Source organism: Medicago sativa, chromosome 3 (assembly GCF_051527215.1).
Source record: "Medicago sativa cultivar Bolivia chromosome 3, Bolivia_mono, whole genome shotgun sequence".
In the NCBI taxonomy this organism is placed as follows: Eukaryota; Viridiplantae; Streptophyta; class Magnoliopsida; order Fabales; family Fabaceae; genus Medicago; species Medicago sativa.
This window is the reverse complement of record NC_140751.1, coordinates 4,311,301-4,336,570: the sequence shown is the minus strand read 5'-3', so window position 1 is coordinate 4,336,570 and position 25,270 is coordinate 4,311,301. Positions and strand designations below refer to the sequence as shown.

Here is a 25,270-nt window from a genome sequence, read left to right as displayed (position 1 = left end):
TCCAAAGCCTTTCTTTCATCGATTTACAACCTTATAACCCCAAAACAACATCTAATCAATGCACATAACATCAAACAATTCTTGAAATGAAAATCATGGCCAAATTAACATATGCATCAAGAATGGCATAAGAGTGTTTAAGCATGAATGTTCAGGTAGCAATGAACTAAGAAAGGGAATGAATGTAGAGCCTCGACATAGCTAGTCGAGAACTAGAATGTTAAGCATGAAACTTATGTATGTTAAGACGTGAAGCGATTAGTGTATTCTTTTCGCACATGAATAAGATGACTATGCAAGGATGTTAAGCCGTTGATTGATAAGTTAATCTCTCCACTATGAATAAGTATGAACATGAATGAACAAGTATGTAGTTTACCATTAATCGGATCGATCAAGGATCTGAGGTAAATGAGAAAGCATGTATAGGTTTAACATTTCATGAATGTATAAGACCAATACTATAATGAATGATGTATGTGCCATGTCTCTTGTGATCCATTCATGGTTGGGATCTCAAGGGTATCTCACCATGGGAACGGGATAAGCTCCGCAAGGGGGGCCGCATGTCACTGAGTAAGCAAGATGTAGGTTTCGTGGGAACGGGATAAGCTCCGCAAGGGGGGCCCACACGTCACTGAGGGAGTCTGATGTACCTTAGCTAGGTTTTCATCGGTAATGTATGGGATTGTACTCGGGGTTACTCCACCCGGGGGCTCTCCGTAAAATGAATCAAGATAATGATTGTTTGTTCAACGCTAACCTAATGAATGAATGTATGAATGAATGCATGAATATGACTATGTATGATACGATATGACCATATTTATGATATGATGCAAGACATGTGCAGGTTATGCAACAGAGGAAGTTATGAATGCTATACCGATGACGGTCTTAGGTTTCCCTGATCGTCCAGTTTAGGATCGTGTCATGTATAAGCATGTTAAGTTTTGATGTGTTTAGCGTATCTTGAGTTAGCGGTCCTAGGATCCCTTGACCGCCATGACACGTATGATGTAAGTAAGACCTATGACAAGTTAAGAAGAACCTATGACGGATCTAGTATGCACGATCGTCTAGGTAAGCATGACCACACACGTATAATCAACCGTCAGGTTGTATTGTAGAGACGTGGTGATCGTAGGTTCCCCCGAGGTTACCTATAGCCTAGGATTAGGTAGAACTCACTGAGACATTATGTCTCATCCCAATCCTTATTTGTTTCAGATAAACAGGATGGTATTGCAAGCTTGTAGCCATATGGATATTTCAGTAAGTACTCGTTCGTACCTGTGGCAGGATGTCATGGACCTTTAAGGATGTTTTTACTATGTATAGGCGAGTCGTATTGTAAAGTTGTTTGTATGAACGTGATTTGTTGTATATATTATTCATTCGAAGTTTTATTGCTGTAAATTTTAATGTATCCAGTACTAAAGATAACGCACATACTAAACTTTCTAGATACGTTTAGTATGGGTGTTACAGACTTCTAGAAGCGGATAAAGGCGGCGCCCTTGGGAGGAAGCGCCTTGAGCCTTAGAGCCCTTATGGAGGGCATTGAGGCGTGCGAGAGGGTCTGAAAGCCCTTCTGGAGGTCTTTTAGGTCTTTAGGAATATACTGACGGTCCACAGCCCCCCAAGCACGACTAATCTCAAAGGTCGAGAACGGTTAGGATAACTCCGCGTTTTATCTTCTGGCGCTTAATGGCGGAACCGTTGCTTTCTACATTTCATTATGGCGTGCTGTTTGTTGAGTTTTTCCTTTTGTTTGATCTCGCCTTTGGCAGGTTTGTTTGCCTTCCAAACTTGATTTATCTAAAATATAACTTTACTTCCAAACTTCCAAAATAAAGGAGTCTTAATCATACTGAATCATATTTAATATTTACTCTTTGTCTTCCTCTTATTTGCCTATATTTTTTGCTCCCCTTCCTCTTCATTCTCCTACTAAATTGGAAATATCTTATTCAATTTTACTCTTTTTTGTTCTCCTACTAACTCATGACTATCTCGTCCATTAACTTACCATGCTCCTATTAAATCTGAACTAACTCTCTCACTCCATTATTCTCTATGTCTTTACTTCCTCCTATGAAGTTGGAACTAAGTTTTCTGCTCAATTTTATTCTTCTACGTGTGTCTCGCGCTATTTAATCTATTATTTCTGTTTTTACTAAGCAGTGAGTTCAATTTGCAAAGTAAATGGTACAGGAAAGGGGTTTCCATGAAAGAGTGGTGGGTCACTTGGATCTCTTAAATACCAAGACTTTCCTCGCAAAAATCCTTCATATGTGACCTTTCAACAATACTACACTTTACTTACCATGAAATAAGGGAATTGGTAATAACATGGCAGCAGCAATTACACTCGTCACTAGAGGACTTTTGTAATATCCCGCCTGACAATATCGGAATATTATCAGTCGATCGTGCCAAAGGATTAAAGTTTAAGGAAAATAAGTTTATGGAAAATATTTTATGAGATGTCAGCTTTTTACAAGAAAAGTATCAGAGTCGTTTTAAACACGTTCAAGGCAAGGGCAAAATGGTAAATTCATGTGGAAAGGATATTTAATTGGTCATGGCACCCCAAAATATCTTATTTTCCAATCTTCTTTCTCTCTCTTATGCCAAAGACTTTCTTCTCTCCTTCCCTCTTTCTCTCACGCCCCCTTTCTTCTTCTTTTCATCAAACCTTTGCAAATCTTCTTCCTCAATTAGCAAGGCTCTAATCTTTGTCCTTTCAAGATAACATGGTCATGTGGAAGCTTGGTTTGGCTTAGGGTTTGGAAGATTGGTTGAATTAATAAGTTAGGGTTTTGGTGAGGAAGCTTTGGGTTGGAACAAGATGATCAAGCAAGGATCATGAAGCTTTATATTGCAAGAAAACAACAAGAATGGAATGGTATGTACAAAGAAAGCAAGTGAATCAAGAACTAGGGTTTGGTCATGAATAGTGAAGATGATGCTTGAAGCTTGGAAATCAAGATCACAACATGTTTAGGTGAGTTCCATAGATAGCTTATCCCTCCCTTGGGTTATGCAATTTCTTGTGAGAAAATCATGAATTTGTTAGTATGTAATTTTAGGGTTCTAGTTGCCCCTTTGTGTCATTTATGAGCAATTATTGTTAATTGTTGCCATGCATATGATATAAGCTGTTTGTATGATGTTTTGGAAGTGTAGGATGCATTAGAACACTTGGATTTGGAGATTTTTATGTAAAAATACGTTTTCTGCACTTCTGGACTGATGGCAGGACGCTTAAGCGTCCACAGCACGCTAAAGCGTCTAAAATGTCGTAGCTACTGAACTGCACGCTTAGGAGCACGCTTAAGCGTCCCAAAAGCGTCCACAGCACGCTAAAGCGTCCTCAAAAGCGTCCTCAAAGCGTCCAGGCAGCTTTTGACAGCACTTATTATGAAAACGTTCTGAAATGTTCACAGCTTTATACAGCACTTTGTGAAAATGTTCTAAAACGTTCCGGAGGTTCCGAAATGTATTTTGAGCTTCGTTTCTTGCAAACTTTTATTGAAAAATGAACCTGTCAATTCCAAGTGTTTAATGTACAATTCCAAACAAGGTTCTAAACAAGATTGAGGCATGGCAAATCATTAACAATGATTGTTTATAGATGATACGCAAGAGCGAATGTTAAGCAATATGAAATGGGGTAGCAAGATATTCTTTAAGTAAGGGAAATAACTAGAGCCTCGACTAGTTGTCGAGAACTAGAAGTTAAGTAAGAATCCTAGGTAGGATAAGACGCGAAGTATATTCTCTTCGCATATGATCAAGTAAGTTTTAGCAAGCATGAACAAGTATAGGATTACCGCTAAACGGATCGACTCAAGGGTCCGAGGTAATAAATAAGCAAGTATATATAAATATGTTTAACTTATGCACGACAAGACCATGATTTAATATGTGTAGGTGACATGTCTCTTGATATCCACACTAGGGGGATACAAGGGGTTCTCATGATGAGAACGATTCAAGCCGTAAGGGACCCGCATGTCACTGAGTAAACAAGACGTAGGTGCTCGTGTCTCTTGTTATCCACGCCAGGGGGATACGGGAGGTTCTCGACCTAAGGGGAACGGTTCAAGCCGCAAGGGACCCGCACGACACCGAGGGAGTCCGATGTACGTACATCGGTCATGTATGGGATTGTACTCGGGGTTACTCCACCCGGGACTATCCGTAAAATGAATCAAGATAACATTGTTTGTTCAACGCTAACCAATATGAATGAACTTAAGTACGTTTATGAATGTTACGATTATGATTATGGTTATGTTTATGCTCATGATCGAGCCATGTATGAATATGTGTAAGAACAAGAACAAGTTATGTTTAGAGCAAGCTATGAACATGATACCGATGACGATCTTAGGTTTCCCCTTATCGTCCGGTTTAGAATCGTGCCATGATTATGTTATGTTTAGGCCTCGATACGTAAAGCGTATCCTTGGCAATGCGGTTTTAGATTTCCCCCTCGACCGCCATGACACGTATAGGATGTGAAGCCTATAACATGTGAAAGAAGACTATGCCGACTCTAGTATGCACTACCGTCTAGTATACAAGTCCCCACACACGTATAATCAACCGCCAGGTTGTAATGTAGACACGTGGTAACCGTAGGTTTCCCCTTGAGGTTGCCTATAGCCTAGGATTTAGGGGAACTCACTGAGACATTATGTCTCATCCCAATCCTTATTTGTTTCAGATAAGCAGGATGTTTATGCATGTTCGGAGCCGGATGGATATTACTTTAAGGGTTCGTTCGTAAAGCCGCAGGACGTAATGGACTTCAAGGATGTATTTTATGTATGGATGAGTTGTGTTGTATTATTATTTATACGAACGTAACTTGATGTAAATATTATTCATTCGAAGTTTTTAATTGTTGTATATTTTAATGTATCCAGTACTAATATTAACGCTCGTGCCAGACTTTCTAGATACGTCTGGTATGGGTGTTACAATTGGTATCAGAGCAGGTCGATTCAGACCGTGCCTTGGGTCATTAAGTTACAACAAAGGTAGTGGGACCATTGGGTTCCGGGTAAATGTTCTAGTTGTTGTTGTTAGTTGAGCCTGATCAACTCAATTTAGCATTCAACGATTAGAATGGATGCCTGAGAGCTGAATAGAACCCAGGAGGAACGAAGTATGTGGTGAAGAAGTTTGATCGTGCTAAAAGGTGGCCGGTGAACAAAGCAAGTAAAAGTGGGAATCAGAGTAGCGCCATGGGAGCTAATCGTTAATCACGAAACATGGAATTTTAGTGTGAAAGAATTTTCGGTTGGTAATGCAAGTTTAACAAGAAAGCATCATAAGACAAGCGAGGAGTTCTTGATGTGATAAGTAAGTATGGATGTTTTTATAGTCAGTGTTGGCTAAGGTAAAAGTTTTAAGTATGTATCTCCACCAAGGTAAGATGAGAAAGACAAGAGTTGCCATATATGAATTGGTTAAGAATGCATGAATGATGATATTGGAAAACATGTTAGGTTCAGAAGGTTTCCTATTGTGATTCAAGTAATGATTGAAGCATAGAGTATGATTACCGGTATTCGAAAAAGGTAGTGATGTTCAAGTAATACTTGAAAAGATTAATTGAAGATTCAAGTTTGGTGTTTCGAAGAAGCGGAACAAGTTAATGTCAAGAGGTCCAAGGATTTTCTGCGGATATGTAGCGGTATTGCAAGTATGTATATCGGTTAAAAGGGAATAGCTCCTCTTCAAAGTTAAGCATGTTATCAAGAAAGGAGATGCAACTCTTGAGCTTTAGGTAATGAGAATCATACTTTCGTATGCAATACTTGTTGAGTGAAAATGATACTTTTTAAGATATGTTAAAGCATGATTTATAACTTTTAAAGGTAAGATTGGTATCAAGGAACTTAGGAACGATGTTTTTATTTAAACTCATAGAATTGTACATTTTTGAAACTGATAAGATACGTCGTAAGTAACCTCACTTAAGACGTACAAACTTCAGGACCAACTTGTTATGGACAAGTTTAGGGCGAGTTGTTAAATCTTTTTCAAAATATAGAAACTCGTCCGGTGGTTCTGTGGTGCTATTACAAATTCAGTTTTGGAAATGATAATATTTTTAGTTATGTATATATTCGTTCCAAGAACCCGAATACCAAAGTTTAAGAAAATTTCTTCAAGAAAAATGCTAAACACATATCGTTATCATTTAACAAGAGGCGGTACTTGAAAGTATGCACATGTTATGGAACAACAATGTCCGTATGAAGCCAATATCCTACGGGATACACATAAATGTGTTAAGAATGTATGATGTATGTGCAAGTTTGCTAGAAAGTTTCAAGAACATGTTAACCACAACGTTGGTTATTAGATTGTCAGATGAAGTAACAATTTGATTTCACTCCTTTATGTCAAGCTTCATGAGATACCCATTAGTTTGGGTGCAGTAAGATGCAATAAATTGCAACGAAATCGGAAGATTTCCTAAGGCTCTGAAAAGAGATAAGAGATTCGTAGAATCGTCTAGATGATTAATGAAAGTAAGAGGCATGTGTCTCAAAGAATAGTAAGTAAACTGATGTATGAATTATATGTTTACCCAATAAGATTATGTATGCATGAAAAGATGTTTTAATGTTACAAGTAAGCACTGCAGGGCAAACCTGGTTTCCGGTAAGACTCCAGTTTAAAGGCAAATCCTGAGTGGTCAAGTTAATGTTAAGTTACTATATGAATGATTCATGTTAAGCGGATAAGTTATGGGTCCGAGACGACCAATTCACAGGTAAGTTTTAGCACGATGTTTTGAGATAGTTCTACGGTTTTAAGAAAGAAGAGGAATTACATGTTTGATAAGAAGTATGTTTGGAACTCGTTGGAGTCAGCATGATAAGATATTTTACAATTGAAACCAAAGAGGCAGAGTTTAGTCATGGTGAATGGTAGGAGATTTCTAAATTTCGAGGACGAAATTTCTTTAAGGGGGGTAGAATGTAATATCCCGCCTGACAATATCGGAATATTATCAGTCGATCGTGCCAAAGGATTAAAGTTTAAGGAAAATAAGTTTATGGAAAATATTTTATGAGATGTCAGCTTTTTACAAGAAAAGTATCAGAGTCGTTTTAAACACGTTCAAGGCAAGGGCAAAATGATAAATTCATGTGGAAAGGATATTTAATTGGTCATGGCACCCCAAAATATCTTATTTTCCAATCTTCTTTCTCTCTCTTATGCCAAAGACTTTCTTCTCTCCTTCCCTCTTTCTCTCACGCCCCCTTTCTTCTTCTTTTCATCAAACCTTTGCAAATCTTCTTCCTCAATTAGCAAGGCTCTAATCTTTGTCCTTTCAAGATAACATGGTCATGTGGAAGCTTGGTTTGGCTTAGGGTTTGGAAGATTGGTTGAATTAATAAGTTAGGGTTTTGGTGAGGAAGCTTTGGGTTGGAACAAGATGATCAAGCAAGGATCATGAAGCTTTATATTGCAAGAAAACAACAAGAATGGAATGGTATGTACAAAGAAAGCAAGTGAATCAAGAACTAGGGTTTGGTCATGAATAGTGAAGATGATGCTTGAAGCTTGGAAATCAAGATCACAACATGTTTAGGTGAGTTCCATAGATAGCTTATCCCTCCCTTGGGTTATGCAATTTCTTGTGAGAAAATCATGAATTTGTTAGTATGTAATTTTAGGGTTCTAGTTGCCCCTTTGTGTCATTTATGAGCAATTATTGTTAATTGTTGCCATGCATATGATATAAGCTGTTTGTATGATGTTTTGGAAGTGTAGGATGCATTAGAACACTTGGATTTGGAGATTTTTATGTAAAAATACGTTTTCTGCACTTCTGGACTGATGGCAGGACGCTTAAGCGTCCACAGCACGCTAAAGCGTCTAAAATGTCGTAGCTACTGAACTGCACGCTTAGGAGCACGCTTAAGCGTCCCAAAAGCGTCCACAGCACGCTAAAGCGTCCTCAAAAGCGTCCTCAAAGCGTCCAGGCAGCTTTTGACAGCACTTATTATGAAAACGTTCTGAAATGTTCACAGCTTTATACAGCACTTTGTGAAAATGTTCTAAAACGTTCCGGAGGTTCCGAAATGTATTTTGAGCTTCGTTTCTTGCAAACTTTTATTGAAAAATGAACCTGTCAATTCCAAGTGTTTAATGTACAATTCCAAACAAGGTTCTAAACAAGATTGAGGCATGGCAAATCATTAACAATGATTGTTTATAGATGATACGCAAGAGCGAATGTTAAGCAATATGAAATGGGGTAGCAAGATATTCTTTAAGTAAGGGAAATAACTAGAGCCTCGACTAGTTGTCGAGAACTAGAAGTTAAGTAAGAATCCTAGGTAGGATAAGACGCGAAGTATATTCTCTTCGCATATGATCAAGTAAGTTTTAGCAAGCATGAACAAGTATAGGATTACCGCTAAACGGATCGACTCAAGGGTCCGAGGTAATAAATAAGCAAGTATATATAAATATGTTTAACTTATGCACGACAAGACCATGATTTAATATGTGTAGGTGACATGTCTCTTGATATCCACACTAGGGGGATACAAGGGGTTCTCATGATGAGAACGATTCAAGCCGTAAGGGACCCGCATGTCACTGAGTAAACAAGACGTAGGTGCTCGTGTCTCTTGTTATCCACGCCAGGGGGATACGGGAGGTTCTCGACCTAAGGGGAACGGTTCAAGCCGCAAGGGACCCGCACGACACCGAGGGAGTCCGATGTACGTACATCGGTCATGTATGGGATTGTACTCGGGGTTACTCCACCCGGGACTATCCGTAAAATGAATCAAGATAACATTGTTTGTTCAACGCTAACCAATATGAATGAACTTAAGTACGTTTATGAATGTTACGATTATGATTATGGTTATGTTTATGCTCATGATCGAGCCATGTATGAATATGTGTAAGAACAAGAACAAGTTATGTTTAGAGCAAGCTATGAACATGATACCGATGACGATCTTAGGTTTCCCCTTATCGTCCGGTTTAGAATCGTGCCATGATTATGTTATGTTTAGGCCTCGATACGTAAAGCGTATCCTTGGCAATGCGGTTTTAGATTTCCCCCTCGACCGCCATGACACGTATAGGATGTGAAGCCTATAACATGTGAGAGAAGACTATGCCGACTCTAGTATGCACTACCGTCTAGTATACAAGTCCCCACACACGTATAATCAACCGCCAGGTTGTAATGTAGACACGTGGTAACCGTAGGTTTCCCCTTGAGGTTGCCTATAGCCTAGGATTTAGGGGAACTCACTGAGACATTATGTCTCATCCCAATCCTTATTTGTTTCAGATAAGCAGGATGTTTATGCATGTTCGGAGCCGGATGGATATTACTTTAAGGGTTCGTTCGTAAAGCCGCAGGACGTAATGGACTTCAAGGATGTATTTTATGTATGGATGAGTTGTGTTGTATTATTATTTATACGAACGTAACTTGATGTAAATATTATTCATTCGAAGTTTTTAATTGTTGTATATTTTAATGTATCCAGTACTAATATTAACGCTCGTGCCAGACTTTCTAGATACGTCTGGTATGGGTGTTACAACTTTACTTTGAAATAGAGTGATAAAACAATGGCAGAGGCAATCAAAATAAAATAACACTTCTGAATACTTAATAGATTTTGATAAGAATAAAGGTTATGAAACTTATCTTATAATATGGCACCAACAAATTGCATATGAAATTAATACGCATAATGGAATTAAAGCAACGACAGTTATGGCAGCGTGCGTGCAAAGAATAAATAAATCAAAAACTAAAACTTGCGATTTAAAAGAATACGGCTGCTAGGGTTTGGAGTTTCATCGCCTCGACGGCGTCATGATCGGAGGATTCGGTCATGGCGATGAGAGAGTGAGAAAAGATTTCTAAATCGCGGTGAGAAATGCAATTTAGAGTATGTTTGTTGTTGGTTGATGTTTCTAAATCACAGCTGGAGGCTACGATTCAGAGTTTTGGTTTAGGGTTCCCAAAACACAATTTGCAATTCAGAAACATGATCAAGGTTAGTTTTACCTCTACCCACAGACGGCTCCAATTGTACTTGCAAAAGTACAATAATCGTAATTAGGGTTTGTATTGTATTGGTCATGCCTTGAGAAGGCTCTCAAGGGTTGCATTTATAGCCCTCTATGGGCCTGATTTATGGTTACTTAGGCAATAAGTAACAAGGGTATTTACTGTACTTGCAAAAGTACAATACTCGTAATTAGACTTTGTATTGTATTGGTCATTCCTTGAGAAGGCTCTCAAGGGTTGTATTTATAGCCAGGGGCGGAGCCACTTACACCCTTGTGTGGGCATGTGCCTGCACTATTTATTTTCAATTTAGTATATACTGGTGTTAAAAAAACTATATGCCCCCATTACCAAGTTAAAGAAAATACTCATCTTACCAAATTAAAATTAGTCCAATTATTTAATATCTCATTCATTTATATATTTAACAATGAATCATAATATTTCAATGCAATCTTAATTAAGTTTTATGATTGTACACTAATAATTGCATTATTCTCAAGTCAATAACTTCTACTTTGTATTTACAAAAAATGTAAATACATTAATATTTTATAAGAGTAGTTTTGTTCTAGATAAAAGTTGTTTTGTAAAAGTATAATTACTTCTCTTTCGTTTATATATTTCTTCCGGTCATTTTTATAAGAAACAAAATACATGAAAAAAATATTATTAGTGTACACTAATGAAAAACATTGAAAATAGTTATTTTTCATTTCATACTCCTATAAATTTAAACCGATTCCATGGATACCCTTACTTTTATTTATATTTTTATAGAAGAAGTGACAATTACTGCACAAACAAGTAAATGACTCAGGTTTCAAACCTCAGTCACGACGTCCAGGGTATCAATTTCGGCATTTTTTTTGTCAGTTTACCTAGGACATGTGGGCTTGATACTCCTATAATAATTACTCTTAATTCCAATAAGTAACTTACTTTAAATATTCTCTCGTAATAAATAAGGACATTAACTTATAACACATTTGAAAGTTTATCAATGTTTTTGATAAAAAGAACAAAAAATATTGACACTTTTGTTTTCATAAGGAGGAAGTATAATTGCAAATGTTTATTTTACTTTCATCTTAAAGAAACTCAAATAATAAGTTTTCATTTTTTGATAAAATAGTAATTTTAGTGTTATAGTGTATGAGTATTGCCCCCACAATCTAAAACTTCTGGCTCCGCCACTGTTTATAGCCCTCTATGGGCATGATTTATGGTTACTTAGGCAATAAGTAACAAGGGTATTTAGGGCGTATTCTAGAGACTTCTAGAAGCGGATAGAGGCAGCGCCCTGGGGATGACACGCCTTGAGCCTTAAGGCCCTTCTGGAGGGCACTGACGCCTACGAGAGGGTCTAAAAGCCCTTCTGGAGGTCTTTAGGAATATATTGACGGTCCAACTATGTATGTCTACACTTATTTAGAATTTGATTATGATTTAAATCAAGAAAAAGAATGCTCAAGTTGACACTTGATATAGGGACAAATTACTTTTTCAAACATCTATTAAATAGATTGCTAGTGATAGATATTTGCTAGCTCTATGATTAATTGACTTAAATAATTAAAACAAGAATATCACTAATGAATATGCCGCTCAAAATGGATTGAAAAACGTTTGGTTAGAGAGTGATTCGACGAGTGCTTTGATGGTTTTCAAAAACCGGTCGTAGGTACCTGTCACGCTCCGAAACCGTTGGCACAAGGCTTGTAACCAAGGGATTCAAGTTATCACTTCACACATCTTCAGGGAAGGAAACTGTTGCGCTGATTTGTTAGCTAATATAGGTCATTCACTTCAGGGAACGGTTTGGTTCTATGTGTTGCCTCAGCCTATGCATATTGACTTCTTTTTGGACCGGAGTGGGATTCCTCGTTCTAGGTTTTTTCCTCTCTTTTAAATAAAATTTTTCTTTGAGATTGGCGACATAGGATGGGGGTTCTTCAAGGTGTCAACCTAGTTGGGATGTCGTTGCTTCCCCTTGATACCTACCCAATCTACTGGCTTAGCAATATATATATATATATATATATATATATATATATATATATATATATATATATATGTATGTATGTATATACACACACACACACATACATATTATACTCATGTAGTCTTCACATGTATATTAAATATGTATTTTAGATAGTGACATTTACAACAACAAAAATTGGTCAAAATCATCTTCGTTTCTAAAAAAAAAAATACAACAAAGATAAATACAAATTAGAAGTTAATGGAACTAAAATTCAAAAATATTTTAATCATTGAATCCCACCGATCTCTCACTTGAATCTATTTTATAAATTTATAAATGGTATTCTATATTTCTTGTGAAAAATTAAGAGGAAGTCAACTCATAGGAAATGGAATATATTTCTCAAACTAAAATAAAATGTTTTGAAAAATGTAATGAAAATGTTGGACTTCTTAGAGTCGGAAACATATATGTATATTTTTTTTTTTTTTGCCTCATGTGTGAGTGCTTAATCACACATTATCTATGAATGAATAAAATGTTTGATACATTAAAGAGATGACTAATATTCTCGGTGTCTTAATGATTTATTAATATTATTAATCCCTTTCTAAGCTTAATTTTATCCATTAAAATTTTCAATCATCAAAATGGGAGAACAATAGGAAGAAAATAGACCTAATACATTTTATTTTGATGATAACAAACTTGTTTTCAATAGATAAACTTGATTATTTATATATTATGTTTGAACATATGCTAGAAAAAATATGATTAGCATTATTACGTAAGTAACAGTATTATAAAATAGTTTAACATTACTTAGGTAAAATTCATATATTTTCCACCGTTATCAAAATTGTTGGTGCACCTCCCAAGCCCATCAATGATAGTTAGTACTTTTCCCAACATTATATATTTGCTGCATCATAGTGGAAAGTCATATTATATGTGACGACTGAACATAGCCTAATGTTTGTTTGCATGAATCATGATAAATTTTTGTTATCTTCTCTTCATATTTTGGTGCACGTCTACTTATAAGCATTTTGTATATTAATCAATTCAAGTACTTCATGCCATTTCAAACTTTTTGAAATCTTCTCAATTGTTGAAATTTTTTGAAAAATATCAAAACCAAGAGTACTCAAAAATGTATATTAAGGTTCATAACAATATACATGCAAGAGATTTTTTTAAAAAAATCTGGGAATATATATATATATATATATATATATATATATATATATTAAATTTAGACAATATATTTGATTGTATTGTTCTTTAAAACTAATCATCAGAATGTAAGTTGCAAGATAATTCTCCTTTTCACTACAATTTTCAAGAAAAAAATCAACTTACATCTTTCAAGATTAATTTGTAATGCAGCCAAATATCGGACCCCGAAGGTTGATTTTTCTCCTCTTGGAATATTTCTTTACTTTCACATTCTAGCTAGCACTCAACAAATAGCTAGAGTTCATAAACCAATAGAAAAAAAAACTGTAATCAATCATTTGAAACACTTACATGAAATATTGATGAAGAAATGATCTCATACCTAATTCATTACACCGTGCTCCTACAGTTTTGGTGTTAAGAAAATGCAAACGACATAATTGTGTGATTCACCGAGATCTTCGACCCCAAAGTTGATTCTCCTCCTCTTGGAATATTTTTGTACTTTCACATTCTAGAACTCTACAAAAAAGTTAATTTCAAAAACCAATAGAAAAAACATGAAATCAGAGATTTACAAAAATAACTTGAAATATAGATGAAGAAAGGACCTCATACCTAATTTCTTACCGTCTCCACGTCCCAAATGTTGATTTTCCTTCTCCTGGGATATTTCTTTGTTTTAATACTCTATAACTCGACAACAAGATCGAGTCCATAAACCAATGGAATAAACATGCAATCAATGATTTAAAACATTGATTTGAAATATAAATTAAGAAATGATCTCCTGCCTAATTTATTACTATCGCCGCACTCCTAGGGTTTGCTTAAGAAATTGTAAATGGTGTAATTTAAATTAGTATATGGTTGATAAATATCAAATAACTGTAATTGTTCATTTTAAATTTAAAGCACATGAAGGATTATGATGTAAAGCATGTATAGAAGAAATAAAGAATGAAAATAAAGTGAAATGATTTAGAAACGATTCACCCCTTTACCTAGTGTAGGATTATGTGATTATTAAGTTTTGTACAAAATACTTTTGACCCCTACTGACCTCCATAATGCTTTATACACCCATATTTAAAATCAATTTTATTAATTTTGTTATAAAACTAAGGAAGTGAGAACAAGTAAAGAGAAGGAGAGCAAGAGATAGAAGAGAGAGAAATATTCTATTATTCTTTTGTGGTTTTCAATTAAGTTACATATGAGCTCTATTTATAGAGAAATTTAATGACTTGAGGAACAAGCATAATGACTTGAATTCTGATCTTTACCCAAATGGTTTTGCTCACTCCCAAAGTAAAAGTCCAAAATGCCCCTACGCAACTTAACATGCGCTAGTGTATTTCTGAGCTTATGTTAAGTCACGCTACGTGACTTAACATGCGCTAGTGTATTCTGAACGTGACTTAAGGAACGGTATAACTAGCGCATGTTAAGTTGCGTAGGGGCATTTTGGACTTTTACTTTGGGAGTGAGCAAAACTATTTGGGTAAAGAGCAGAATTCTAATGACTTGGGGAGCAAGCGCAATATGGCCCAATAAGCTAATAGTATGACCCAATAACCAATTGTTATATCGACATCCACTTATAATATTCATAACACTCCCCCTTGGATGTCCATCGAGGATATGCATCAGTAAACCCTTACTAGGGAAAAATCCAATGGGAAAAAATTCTAGTAAAGGAAAAAGAGTACAACATCATTTTGTGTGATAATGTGCCTCGTTAAAAACCTTACCAGGAAAACCCAATGGAATAAAACCTTGCTTAAGGGAAAAAGAGTGTAGAACATGTTTATGTCTCCCCCTCATAAAGACAATCGTATATGAGACGAAGAAAGTCAAATAATTTTTTATACTAGTTACTCAAAAGCTTTATTTGGCAGTGACTTTGAAGAGATATCTGATTTATCTCCACAATCTTCTCCAAATTAACAACGCTTGAGATATTATCTTCATATTGAGTTGTTGAAAGATGATTCTCCATTTTCTTGATTATGTTGTCTCTCTAAATCTTGTCTCTCTGAATCTCCGTTGGAATTGGCTAGCACGGTAATCAGAGAAGTTATGTTCATGTGGACTGAGCATAGGCATCGCTACGTTGTTTTGCTCGTGATTAAAAACATTTCTACTACAAAGGTTATGCACTTCAAGAGGTAAACACATAATCCTTAAATTGTATAAGCATGTGTTGATTTTTTATTAATGATTTAATCAAGATCAATTTCAATGGGATTTATTTTGCTAAGAGGATCAATAAAATTTTGAAAAACCCTCTTGAAATCCCTACATTGTGCCTTCAAGCTTTGGTGTATACGCCACTCCTTTCACATTGCAACGTCAATGTTGGATTTTTTTAAACTAAATTTATCTATAGATATAGTAAATCTCGTCGTTGCCGCTTGTCGATGAACCCAACCAAAAAAATCATCTCGCTATCGCCATCTTTCCTTTGTTAAAAAAATGAAGCGGTGTTTAGTTCATAACCGCGAAGCTTGGTAACACCGGTAGGTACCAGATTAGGTTTTTCTTCAATGTGAGCTTAAAAGGGAATTTTGACTTTAAACTTCACATTAACGGCTGGTTTGACATCAACGGAACTTCTCCGGAAGCTTCAATTATGGCCGGTTTCAGCTCAACGCCATCATCCACCACATTTTTCAACAAATCACTATGTCTATTGAATAAAAAAAAATAACAAGGAAAAAATATAAATATTCGGCGCCAACATGACTTAAGTCACGTTGAGCTAACACTTGCGTGACATAAGTCACGTTGATCTTACACCTGCGTGAGTTAACCCACGTTGACCTCCAGCGTGAGTTAACTCACGCCCAACCTGCATCCGAGAAATGACAAACCAAGCTAAAAATCCAGCAAAATCAAAAGAGTTTAGATTTCACATTACCTGATTTTGACGTTTGATGAGCGTAGAAACTTGTTTCCTTACGATTTGCAATGATTTCAAGTGAAGATTTTGCTCCAAAATTTCACATTTTTTTGGGTTTTTGGATGTGAAGAGGAAAAGAAGATGGACGTTGAAGTGTGGAACTGCACGGTTTTTTCCCCAAACAGTACAACGTACTAACGTGACTTAACTCACGTTGTATGTACCGAACGTGACTTAAGTCACGTAGATGTAGTTTGGACATTTCAAGTGGGAGTGAGCAAATTTGTTCGTGAGAAGAGCAATTTTCTCACAAAAAGGGCATGGGAAATTCTAAAGATTGCTACCCTACTAGTCTTTTGATACTAGAAAAATGTATATATACAAGGATGTGCACAAAACCGTTACATGAAACTAAGGATGTGCACTAAACCATGACTTAGCATGTTTAATAAAATAATTGCAAGCGAATTTTTCTTCTTTCAACTTCAAGATGTTGGTAATTATTTATAATTTATTGTTAAGAAACAACATTATCAAATTTACCATCTCTTTTTTGGCAAAATTCTTATTTGTATGTAAATTTAAAAATTCCTCTTAGGTATCTCTCTAAAGGTATCATACTAATATATAATCATAGAAATTAACCAAAGGATAGTAAAGTACAATCACAATGTGAGTATAGAAGTTAGAAACTTCACAAGGATAAATATTAAAACTGATAGATCACTCAATAGCTAAGCACAGTTGTAGTAGTTCATGGCTGGTGCTCAATTTTCAAATAGTACATATTTGAAATCGTTTCAATTTTTGTTGGTTTAAAAGAAAAACTTTTCTAATACTGTGAATTGATTATAGTAAGTGAGTGGAGTATAAACTAATATCACCCAATCCAAATTTTGGAACTCTACCATGAAAATAGCAGTTCGTGTCTCTGCCACAAGATTTTTTTCAGTAATGGTGATGTTGTCAAGTAGCATATAGCGACGCAACAGCGCTATAACGTAACTAATGTCCTGCGATACGCAATTCAATGAAGTGTTGTCAAATAGCGGCTATAGTACCGTAGCATGGAGAAATTTGAACCATTTGCTACTTTCCACAACTCGCAATTCACAACACTGAATAATGAGCAGCTACCATTAGTTTGCTATCTTCTGTAAACATAATAATAACCTCAATCCTCCTCAGTCACGCAAAAAATGTCAATAATTCAATTGTTATCCATGCTGAGTATCAAACGAGCTTTTAACGAACAAGATCCACAAGGAAGAATTACGGATCCTGGTAAATTATCACCATTGAGTATAGATATACTATTTCCATTTCTCAATAAGGAATACCCCATTTTCAACAATTCCAACGAGTCGACAGAGAAGTAATCACCACATCGACATTGATAAAACAGTTCTAATGCTTCGTCAGCGTCTTCAGCTGTCATATCCTGTAAGCTTAAATCTTCTGCAACTTCGGCAGCCAAGACATCCCGCCTTGATCTTTGCAGCTCCTTATCATATGATAAACGGGATCTTGAGTCGCTTAGAATTTCCCATGCCTTTTGAACCTTGAGAAAACTCTTCGTACTTGTTTGATCACTGCTGGATGTATCGAATGTCTTCAATAGCTTATCAGGATGTAAACTGAGTACAGCAGTCCGATAACTAGCACGAATTTCTTCATAATCTGCATCTTCCTTAACATTGAGAACCTCATAATGAGTTTCCTCAATGTCATGATTGTCAAGAATCATTTTCACAAGGTTGTCTGCATTCAGCAGAGAAATGTCAGAAACAGGCAAACAGTCATACTATCACGTAAAAAGTACTACTCCGGTTACAACTACTCGAACCATATTTCACAAATCCTCTTGTTTGGAACAAATCCTAAAATCCACGATAATCGTATTTTTAGTTTCATATAATCATCAATAACGAGTGAAGAAAATCTAAAATATCTTAGCTAGTTTAAAAAAAAACATTCAGAAGGTTCAGTTCTCCATTAAAATCACTTTTGAGCACTTAAATCTCGAACAAAACCCACGAAAATTTGATGGAATACCACTAACATATTTAACTAATAATCAGCCTCAATATTTTCTATGAATAACAAATCAGCCTCAATATTTCTAACAAGTTTCAAACAGGGACTGTTCCAAAATAGAACCCCTGAAAATGATTCAAATGTGAAATACTTCAATTTTAAACACTTCATCTTCAAAATGAATATAAGTATATGAACTCAGAACAATAAGGTTTGATTCATGAATTTTTTTTCAAGCAACTCAGAAATCATAATGCAATTATACATAAACAATTCTTAAAGCATAAAAATGAGATTATGTTTTTTAATTCATTGTAAAATACTTAGATACATTTCATTTAATGAATACACTAAATACTTATTTCAAATTATAGAATTTTGGGGGAAATGGGATTTGATCATGAAGAAGTGAAATTAGACTAGGGAGTTAACAATTAAATACATTAAAACAGTGTTAATTTCATGATTAATGGAAAATAACTTACTGAGATGGAGAGAACCCAGATGGTGGCAAAGAAGGTCTTCGCCGTTTGTGGAGAAGACGAGAGAGAGAACCGAGAGTTAGAGAGAGAGAGAGAGAGAAAGTATCGAGAGAGAGAACCGAGAGTTAGAGAGAGAGAGAGAGAGAGAGAGAGAGAGAGAAAGTATTATGGAAAAATTGAAGTAATCGTGAGGCTAGAATTTGATCTTACAGGAGAAAGAGATCTTGGCCATTGATTTGGAGTTTGGAATTTCTTTATGATTTTGCCACACTCTTTTTTTAAACAAAGAGATTTTTTTTTTAGGAATTAACGAAAAGAAAAACGTCACTAAAATTCACATACACAATTGTAAATTGACGTAATAATATCAACATTTTCAATCAAATATTAGTTATGTAACACACTATTTTGAACATATACTTCTAACTTTTTAAAATTCAAAATGAGTGTCATTAAAATTTAAAAGTTAATAATATCATCTCATAAAACAAATAAAAATCAACTAAATTATTTAAAGGGTTAATTATGTTTCTAGTCCCTATAAAATAGCGACCTTGTAAGTTTAGTCCCTACTTAATTTTAATAGCATTTTTAGTCCCTATAAAAAAAAATTTACTTATAATTTTAGTCCCTGCTAAAACAAAGTTTAATTAATTATCCTTAAACTCTTAAATTTTTGAACGATTTTTTTGAGACAAGATTAGAACACTATGAAAGGTTCGTTTACTAAAATTTAGAATTTTCTGACATGAAATGAATTAAATATGAATTTTTTAAAACGACAAAAGTTAAAGATAAAAAGTAATAAAATCTGGATGTAGAAATCAAATTTTGCGATAATTTTTTGCGGACGAACTTTTAGTAATGTTCTAAACATGTCTGCAAAAAATTGTTCAAAAATTTAAGAGTTTAAGCATAAATTAAACAAATTTGAATTGAGTAGGGACTAATACTCAGTGCAGAAAAACAAAATTAGGGACTAAAAATGTTATTAAAATTAAGTAGGGACTAAACTTACAAGGTCGCTATTTTATAGGGACTAGAAACATAATTAACCCTTATTTAAATATCAATATAAGTCGGGGTTAGACTCAAATTTCTACATATTACAATATTTCTATCAACTAAGTTATGAGTTGCGCTCAAGAATTTCATTACTTTTTACGAGAAAAATAAATAGTAAACCTTCATTTGTGTCTAGTGTTACTCTTGATCAATTTAATGAATCAAAAACTCCTTCATTGTTTGACATGTTAGTAAATTTATCCATAATAACGTTGAGATGATGATGTGTTCCTTACACCGGTCACTTTAGCTGTTGTATTGATCTTCCAAATTCATACAAAATTATAAATATTTGTGAGAATTACCTTTGCTAAACCAAATTCATAGCACTTCTCAATCAACATTTTCAAACATTTTAACCACAAACCTTACCACACTAAAACCATCATGAGTATTACCTTTGCTTAACCAAATTCACAACACAGTCAATAACAATGTCACGTAAACTCTTATCATCACTACTTCGAACTTGCAAAACCCATTCCACTGTCTCACAGTGCCATGCCCAAACCCTCCTCCAATCTCTCCTTCCAAACGTCATTCTCGAAACCGACCTTTTACTAGCCTACACAAAGTTAGGCTTAATAAGCCACGCTCGCAAACTGTTCGACAAAATGCCACAAAGAAACATGCATTCTTGGAACATCATGATTGCTTCTTACACTAATAATTCAATGTATTTCGATGCATTAACTGTTTTTCAAGCTTTTAAACGATGTGGGTTGTTGCCGGATCATTACACATTGCCTCCTTTGTTTAAAATTGCTATTGGAATAGATGAATGTTGCTTGGGATGGATGTGTCATGGTTTGGTTGTAAAGCTTGGTTATGAGGAAATTGTTGTTGTAAATAACGCTGTACTTGAGTTTTATGTCAAATGTGGGACCATGTCTCAGGCTTTGTCTGTCTTCTCCAATCATAATGCTCCTCGGTATGAAAAATGTTTTTATAATTTATGTACCATCGTTATAGTTATACGCCCAGTAAGGGTCTTGTTTGAACTTATCTTATGGCTAATCCATCCAAAATGGAATATAAGCAAAAATGTACATCTATATGGTCTAAGTTTGAACCAAGTTCATATACATTTTTGTTTATATTTCATTTTGGATGGAGTGTGTATTTTCGAAAGTGTTTTTGAAGAGCATATGAAAATAGTTTATGTTATATATCTATTAGTTGTTTTTAGCTTATGTTTCATAAGCTAAATGTGGAAGAGATTTTAAAAATAGCTTATTATGCATGTCCACTAATTGTTTTTAGCTTATTTTGATAAGCTTCTACATGTAGCTTATTGTCACAAGCTTTTATTAGCTCTTCAATCGTAGAAACACTCAAGCAACTTATACACAAGTAATTATTAAATAGGTTCTTAATTGATTTGTGTATCCAAACTCTCCCTTAGTGATGCATCAATGCGCCATTAGCTATAGGTTGTACTTGTGGACGCATCTAACATGCTGGAAGCACTTTAAATGTGATGGCACAACAACATTTTCTTGTTCTGGCATTGTGTCTAATGTGCTTCGATGCACATTTGCCACGTGAAGTGGTACATGGTACGTGTCCATACCATTTAGTGAATCCAATGGTCAAAATTTGTAATGAATCCAATGGTACTTATCCATACGCACTTTGTAATGATTACCTACCTAGTCTCTTTCTTAACATATTTGTCAATCTATCTTGAATAACTGGTTTTCTGATATGTTTTGTAGGGACTCAGCGACATGGAATTTGATGATTTCTGCGTTTGGAAAGGCTGGCTTGTATTCTGAGGCTGTCCATTGTTTCAGAGAAATGTTGAAGTATCGAAATGGGATTGAGTTAGATCACATGACACTCCCTAGCATTTTGAGTGCTTGTGGGAAGGAAGGGGATTTGTTGAAAGTGAAGGAAGTGCATGGTTTTATTGTTAGGAACTTTGGTTTTGATGCTGATGCTCCCATTGGGAATGCATTGATTGATAATTACGGAAAATGTGGTAGCTTGAAGGATTCAGAAAATGTCTTCAAGACCGTGTGCTATGTAAATTTAGTGACATGGACAACTATGATATCTTGTTATGGGATGCATGGAAAGGGGCAGGAATCAGTTGTTCTGTTTGAGAAGATGATGGATGAGGGGTTTAGACCAAATGCTGTTACTCTCACAGCTATTTTAGCTAGTTGTAGCCACTGTGGTTTGTTGGATCAAGGCAAGAAGATTTTTGGCTCAATGATCTCAGATTATGGATTAGAGCCCACTGCTGAGCATTATGCCTGTATGGTGGACCTTTCTAGCCGTTGTGGACGTCTTGAGGAAGGGCTTCAGTTGTTGCAAAGAATGAAATCTTCATCAGTGACAGGAAGCATGTGGGGTGCCCTTCTTGCTGGTTGTGTCATGCACAAGAATGTCGAAATTGGAGAAGTTGCAGCACATCATTTATTTCAATTAGAGCCAAATAATACTAGCAACTATGTAGCTTTGTGGGGAATCTATCAGTCTCGTGGTATGGCTCATGGCGTTTCAACTGTTAGAGGAAAGATGAGGAATTTAGGTTTGGTTAAAACTCCTGGCTGTAGCTGGATAAATATTGCAGGAAGGGCTCATAAATTCTACCAAGGGGACCTTTCTCACCCACTTTCTCATATAATTTGCAAGATACTACATGAAATTAGCAATACTTTGTTATCAACTAATGGTTTGGGAGCAGGATATTTGCTACATGATGATGATACCTTTGTCATGCCTTTGTAGAACATTAGAGCCAGTTCATCTGAAAGTTAGGAAGATATCAACATCAAAGTAATGTCTTTGCTAAATGATATGCTTATAAGTTATGATTCTTTTTGGTTATGACCGTCGACCAATATTGTGTACAAGGCTTTATGTCTCAAATAATCTTTTGTGGGGATTGTGAGTCATAATTTGAAAGGTGGATGCAGCAGAAGACAAAGTAAATTAATTGAAGCAGTTGCCTGTTTACGGAAGTGTTCCAGTTGTGACATAGAATAAGAGTTTCAACCTCATTGCTTGAAATAGGACTGAATTTTCCACTGATTAACGAGATTATGAACTCGTATTCTTGAGGCAAGCTTTCAAGAGTTATATCTTATTGTTCTTTGATTGAAATGGAGTCGCCAATTGAATTGAGTGAATCGATGAATCATTGAGTTCAAAGTAGAAATTCGGAGGCAGAACAGATTTCCAGAGTAGAGCGGCGAAGTTCAGAATGAAGCCGATGAGCCGTAACATTGGTGTGTGCATGAAATTACACATAAATCATTTTCCATAGTTGCCACAAGTGCTTGCAACCAATGGCTCGTGTTAGTATTTCGCTTGAGATTGTGGATTGCAACCACGACAACAACAATTGATCTTGCTGCTCCCATTTCAGATATTCTTCTGAGATTCAATTGTTCTCACAGCCTTCAATAGTGTACAGTTTCATCGGAATTGAAGGATTGACGAGGAAATGATGAAGACGATGAGCTTTGGTCACTGGCTCCGCTTGCTAACACCACAGAAGGTAGTTCATAGATTCAAGCTTGTCAGAAATCTTGGTTGAGAAATTGACAGATGCACCATTAGGAACTGATAACACCACCGGCAAAGAAGGTGGAGGCGTGGCGGAAAAAAAGGAACAGGTTCCATAGATCAAATTATACTCGCGATACCATTTTAGATTTCAGTGTTCATCACTAAATAACAGAAAAAGAAAAACTGGAACTGAAAAGTTCTTTTCTATTATATTGATCTTGATTGATTTCGTAAAATGGTGCAATCCCATATTTATAGAGATGCAGTTCAGTTACAACTGTGTCAGCTCAGCATAACAAACTGACAGCCTGGCAATTGTTAGTTATAGGGAAAGGATTAGTATAGCTGATGGCAACAATAATATACATAAACATTTGAACTAAAGGTGTAGTTACTCTAATAGGGCAGCACCTATCATGACTAAGATGCTAGAAACCCACGATTTGGGCATATGTGGAGAAGACCTATATAGACCTTAGTAAGCAGAGTAGAACAAATGTAAGATAGACTAAATTATTGAAAATGATTTAGATTTAAATGGTTGGTCATTAGACATGAAACATACAAAGTCATTATTGTATTGCTTGATTTATCTCTCTTATTTCAATTAGTGTGGTAAACAACTTTTGTTGCTATTGTTAAAACTCTTTGCTAACTTGCTATCAATGTTTTTCCGATTCTCTTCAATGACTTTGGATGCTTTGTTTCTAAGGGTCATCCAGATCCAAACCAGTGGATGCTAGTGGATATTATAGATAGACCAAAAGGTTTATGGAAATAATAGGTACGTTCCTATTGGACAGGATCCAAACATATGTGATGGTTATTTGGGTTATGCACTTTACTGGCAGCTTCAGCAAACAAATGCTTACTAGCTGATTCTTGATTAGCCTTGTCTCTTCTACTATCAATATCATTTTCCTACATCATTTGGGCTATACTCAAACTATTCTTTGTTTGTTAAGTCTAGTAATTCTCATTCAAAAAACATTGTTAATCTATGTGGATGACATGTTGTTATTCTTGAGAAGATTCATGTAATCAAATCATTCTTGGACAATGGCCCTCTACTCTATCTTATCAACACTAGGCCTGATTGACCTTTGCTATTAACAGAAACAGGCACTCTGTTTTGAATTTGACGCAAGCACATTATGATGCAGCAGATCGGATTCTGCATTACATCAAAGGTTGCAGAGCCAAATGACTATTTTTCCCTTCTGAGTCAGACCTCAAACTTCTGCCATCACTCACTCAGACCAGGAGGCATGTCCTGAATTCAGAAGGTCTGTAACTGGTTTCTCCATCTTTCAGGGTCTTCCCTCATGTATTGGATCTCTGGAAGTCAAAAAAGCAGACTACATTATCTAGAACTTCATCGAAGCTGAACATCTTGTCTTGCTGACATTTCATGTGAAATTCAGTTGCTTTGATTATTAGTGGATCTCGAGCATCTTGTGCCACTGTCGGTGTCTTTTATTGTAGTAATAAATCTGCAATTTAAATTTTTCTAAATCCAACTTTTCATCGCACACTAAGCATATTCAACTTGATTGTCCTTGGTTAGCACACTGAAAGTTACTTATTTGTGTTAGGAATTTAGTTAATAGTTTTGGTTCGTTAGCTGTATGTCGAGTAATGGTTTAATGGATGATTGCTCTTGTGAACTTGAATATTTATCTTACTTACATTGAATAGAAGAAATTCATTTAGTTTTTTTTTTTATTTATTTATTGGAGGAATGCATTTAGCAATTGGTGCCACGTTATTCACTCAAAGTAAAGTAAAGATAAAAGACCAAAAGGGTGTTTAAGCTATAAAAGAATGAATGTACGGTCATAGAGTGGGTGTTATAAATAGAATGTTTATAATACTCACCAATTTAGTAATTAGTAACTCAATTACAAAAAAAATTGGTTTGATCATCCCATTTATGCGATTGGGACTCATAGGGCTGACTTATTTGTTAGCTCCGTCAACTTTATTCCAAAACTATCAAT

At 35.5% G+C, this 25,270-nt stretch overlaps 2 protein-coding genes and 2 long non-coding RNA genes across 5 annotated transcripts; 3 read left to right on the top strand and 1 right to left on the bottom strand.

Annotated features, from left to right (window-relative positions):
* The first annotated feature begins 2,504 nt into the window (after positions 1–2,504).
* On the top strand, positions 2,505–4,935 carry LOC146935054 (uncharacterized). Its single transcript, XR_015033061.1, has 2 exons — positions 2,505–3,010; positions 4,739–4,935. It is a non-coding gene; the product is annotated as an uncharacterized LOC146935054 (long non-coding RNA).
* A 2,308-nt stretch (positions 4,936–7,243) lies between these two features.
* On the top strand, positions 7,244–9,552 carry LOC146935053 (uncharacterized). The gene is made up of 2 exons (XR_015030114.1): positions 7,244–7,627; positions 9,356–9,552. It is a non-coding gene; the product is annotated as an uncharacterized LOC146935053 (long non-coding RNA).
* A 7,285-nt stretch (positions 9,553–16,837) lies between these two features.
* Positions 16,838–18,829, bottom strand: LOC146935052 (uncharacterized). The gene is made up of 2 exons (XM_085750253.1): positions 18,687–18,829; positions 16,838–17,925 (listed from the first exon to the last, which is right to left on the bottom strand). Exon 2 carries the CDS (start codon positions 17,909–17,911, stop codon positions 17,375–17,377), a length of 537 nt encoding a protein of 178 aa, XP_085606379.1. The 5' UTR covers positions 17,912–17,925; positions 18,687–18,829; the 3' UTR covers positions 16,838–17,374.
* Positions 18,830–19,878: 1,049 nt separating this feature from the next.
* LOC146935051 (pentatricopeptide repeat-containing protein At5g04780, mitochondrial-like) lies at positions 19,879–24,943 on the top strand. 2 transcript variants are annotated; one of them, XR_015030113.1, is made up of 3 exons: positions 19,879–20,679; positions 21,467–24,054; positions 24,387–24,943. XR_015030113.1 is itself a non-coding variant. In XM_085750252.1 (2 exons), the coding sequence occupies exons 1-2, from the start codon at positions 20,183–20,185 to the stop codon at positions 22,485–22,487; spliced, it is 1,518 nt and encodes a 505-aa protein (XP_085606378.1). In that variant the 5' UTR covers positions 19,942–20,182; the 3' UTR covers positions 22,488–24,943. The 2 variants fall into 2 exon arrangements, 1 of the variants encoding a protein (XP_085606378.1); XM_085750252.1 differs by having other exon boundaries at positions 19,942–20,679; positions 21,467–24,943.
* The last annotated feature ends 327 nt before the right edge of the window (positions 24,944–25,270 follow it).

What these genes read in the sequence shown, in the direction of transcription:
- LOC146935052 (XM_085750253.1), bottom strand. Translation starts at nt 17,911, where the DNA reads ATGATTCTTGACAATCATGACATTGAGGAAACTCATTATGAGGTTCTC.
- LOC146935051 (XM_085750252.1), top strand. Translation starts at nt 20,183, where the DNA reads ATGTCACGTAAACTCTTATCATCACTACTTCGAACTTGCAAAACCCAT. An exon ending in TCCAATCATAATGCTCCTCG is followed by an intron (nt 20,680 to 21,466) that starts GTATGAAAAATG and finishes TATGTTTTGTAG; the next exon opens with GGACTCAGCGACATGGAATT.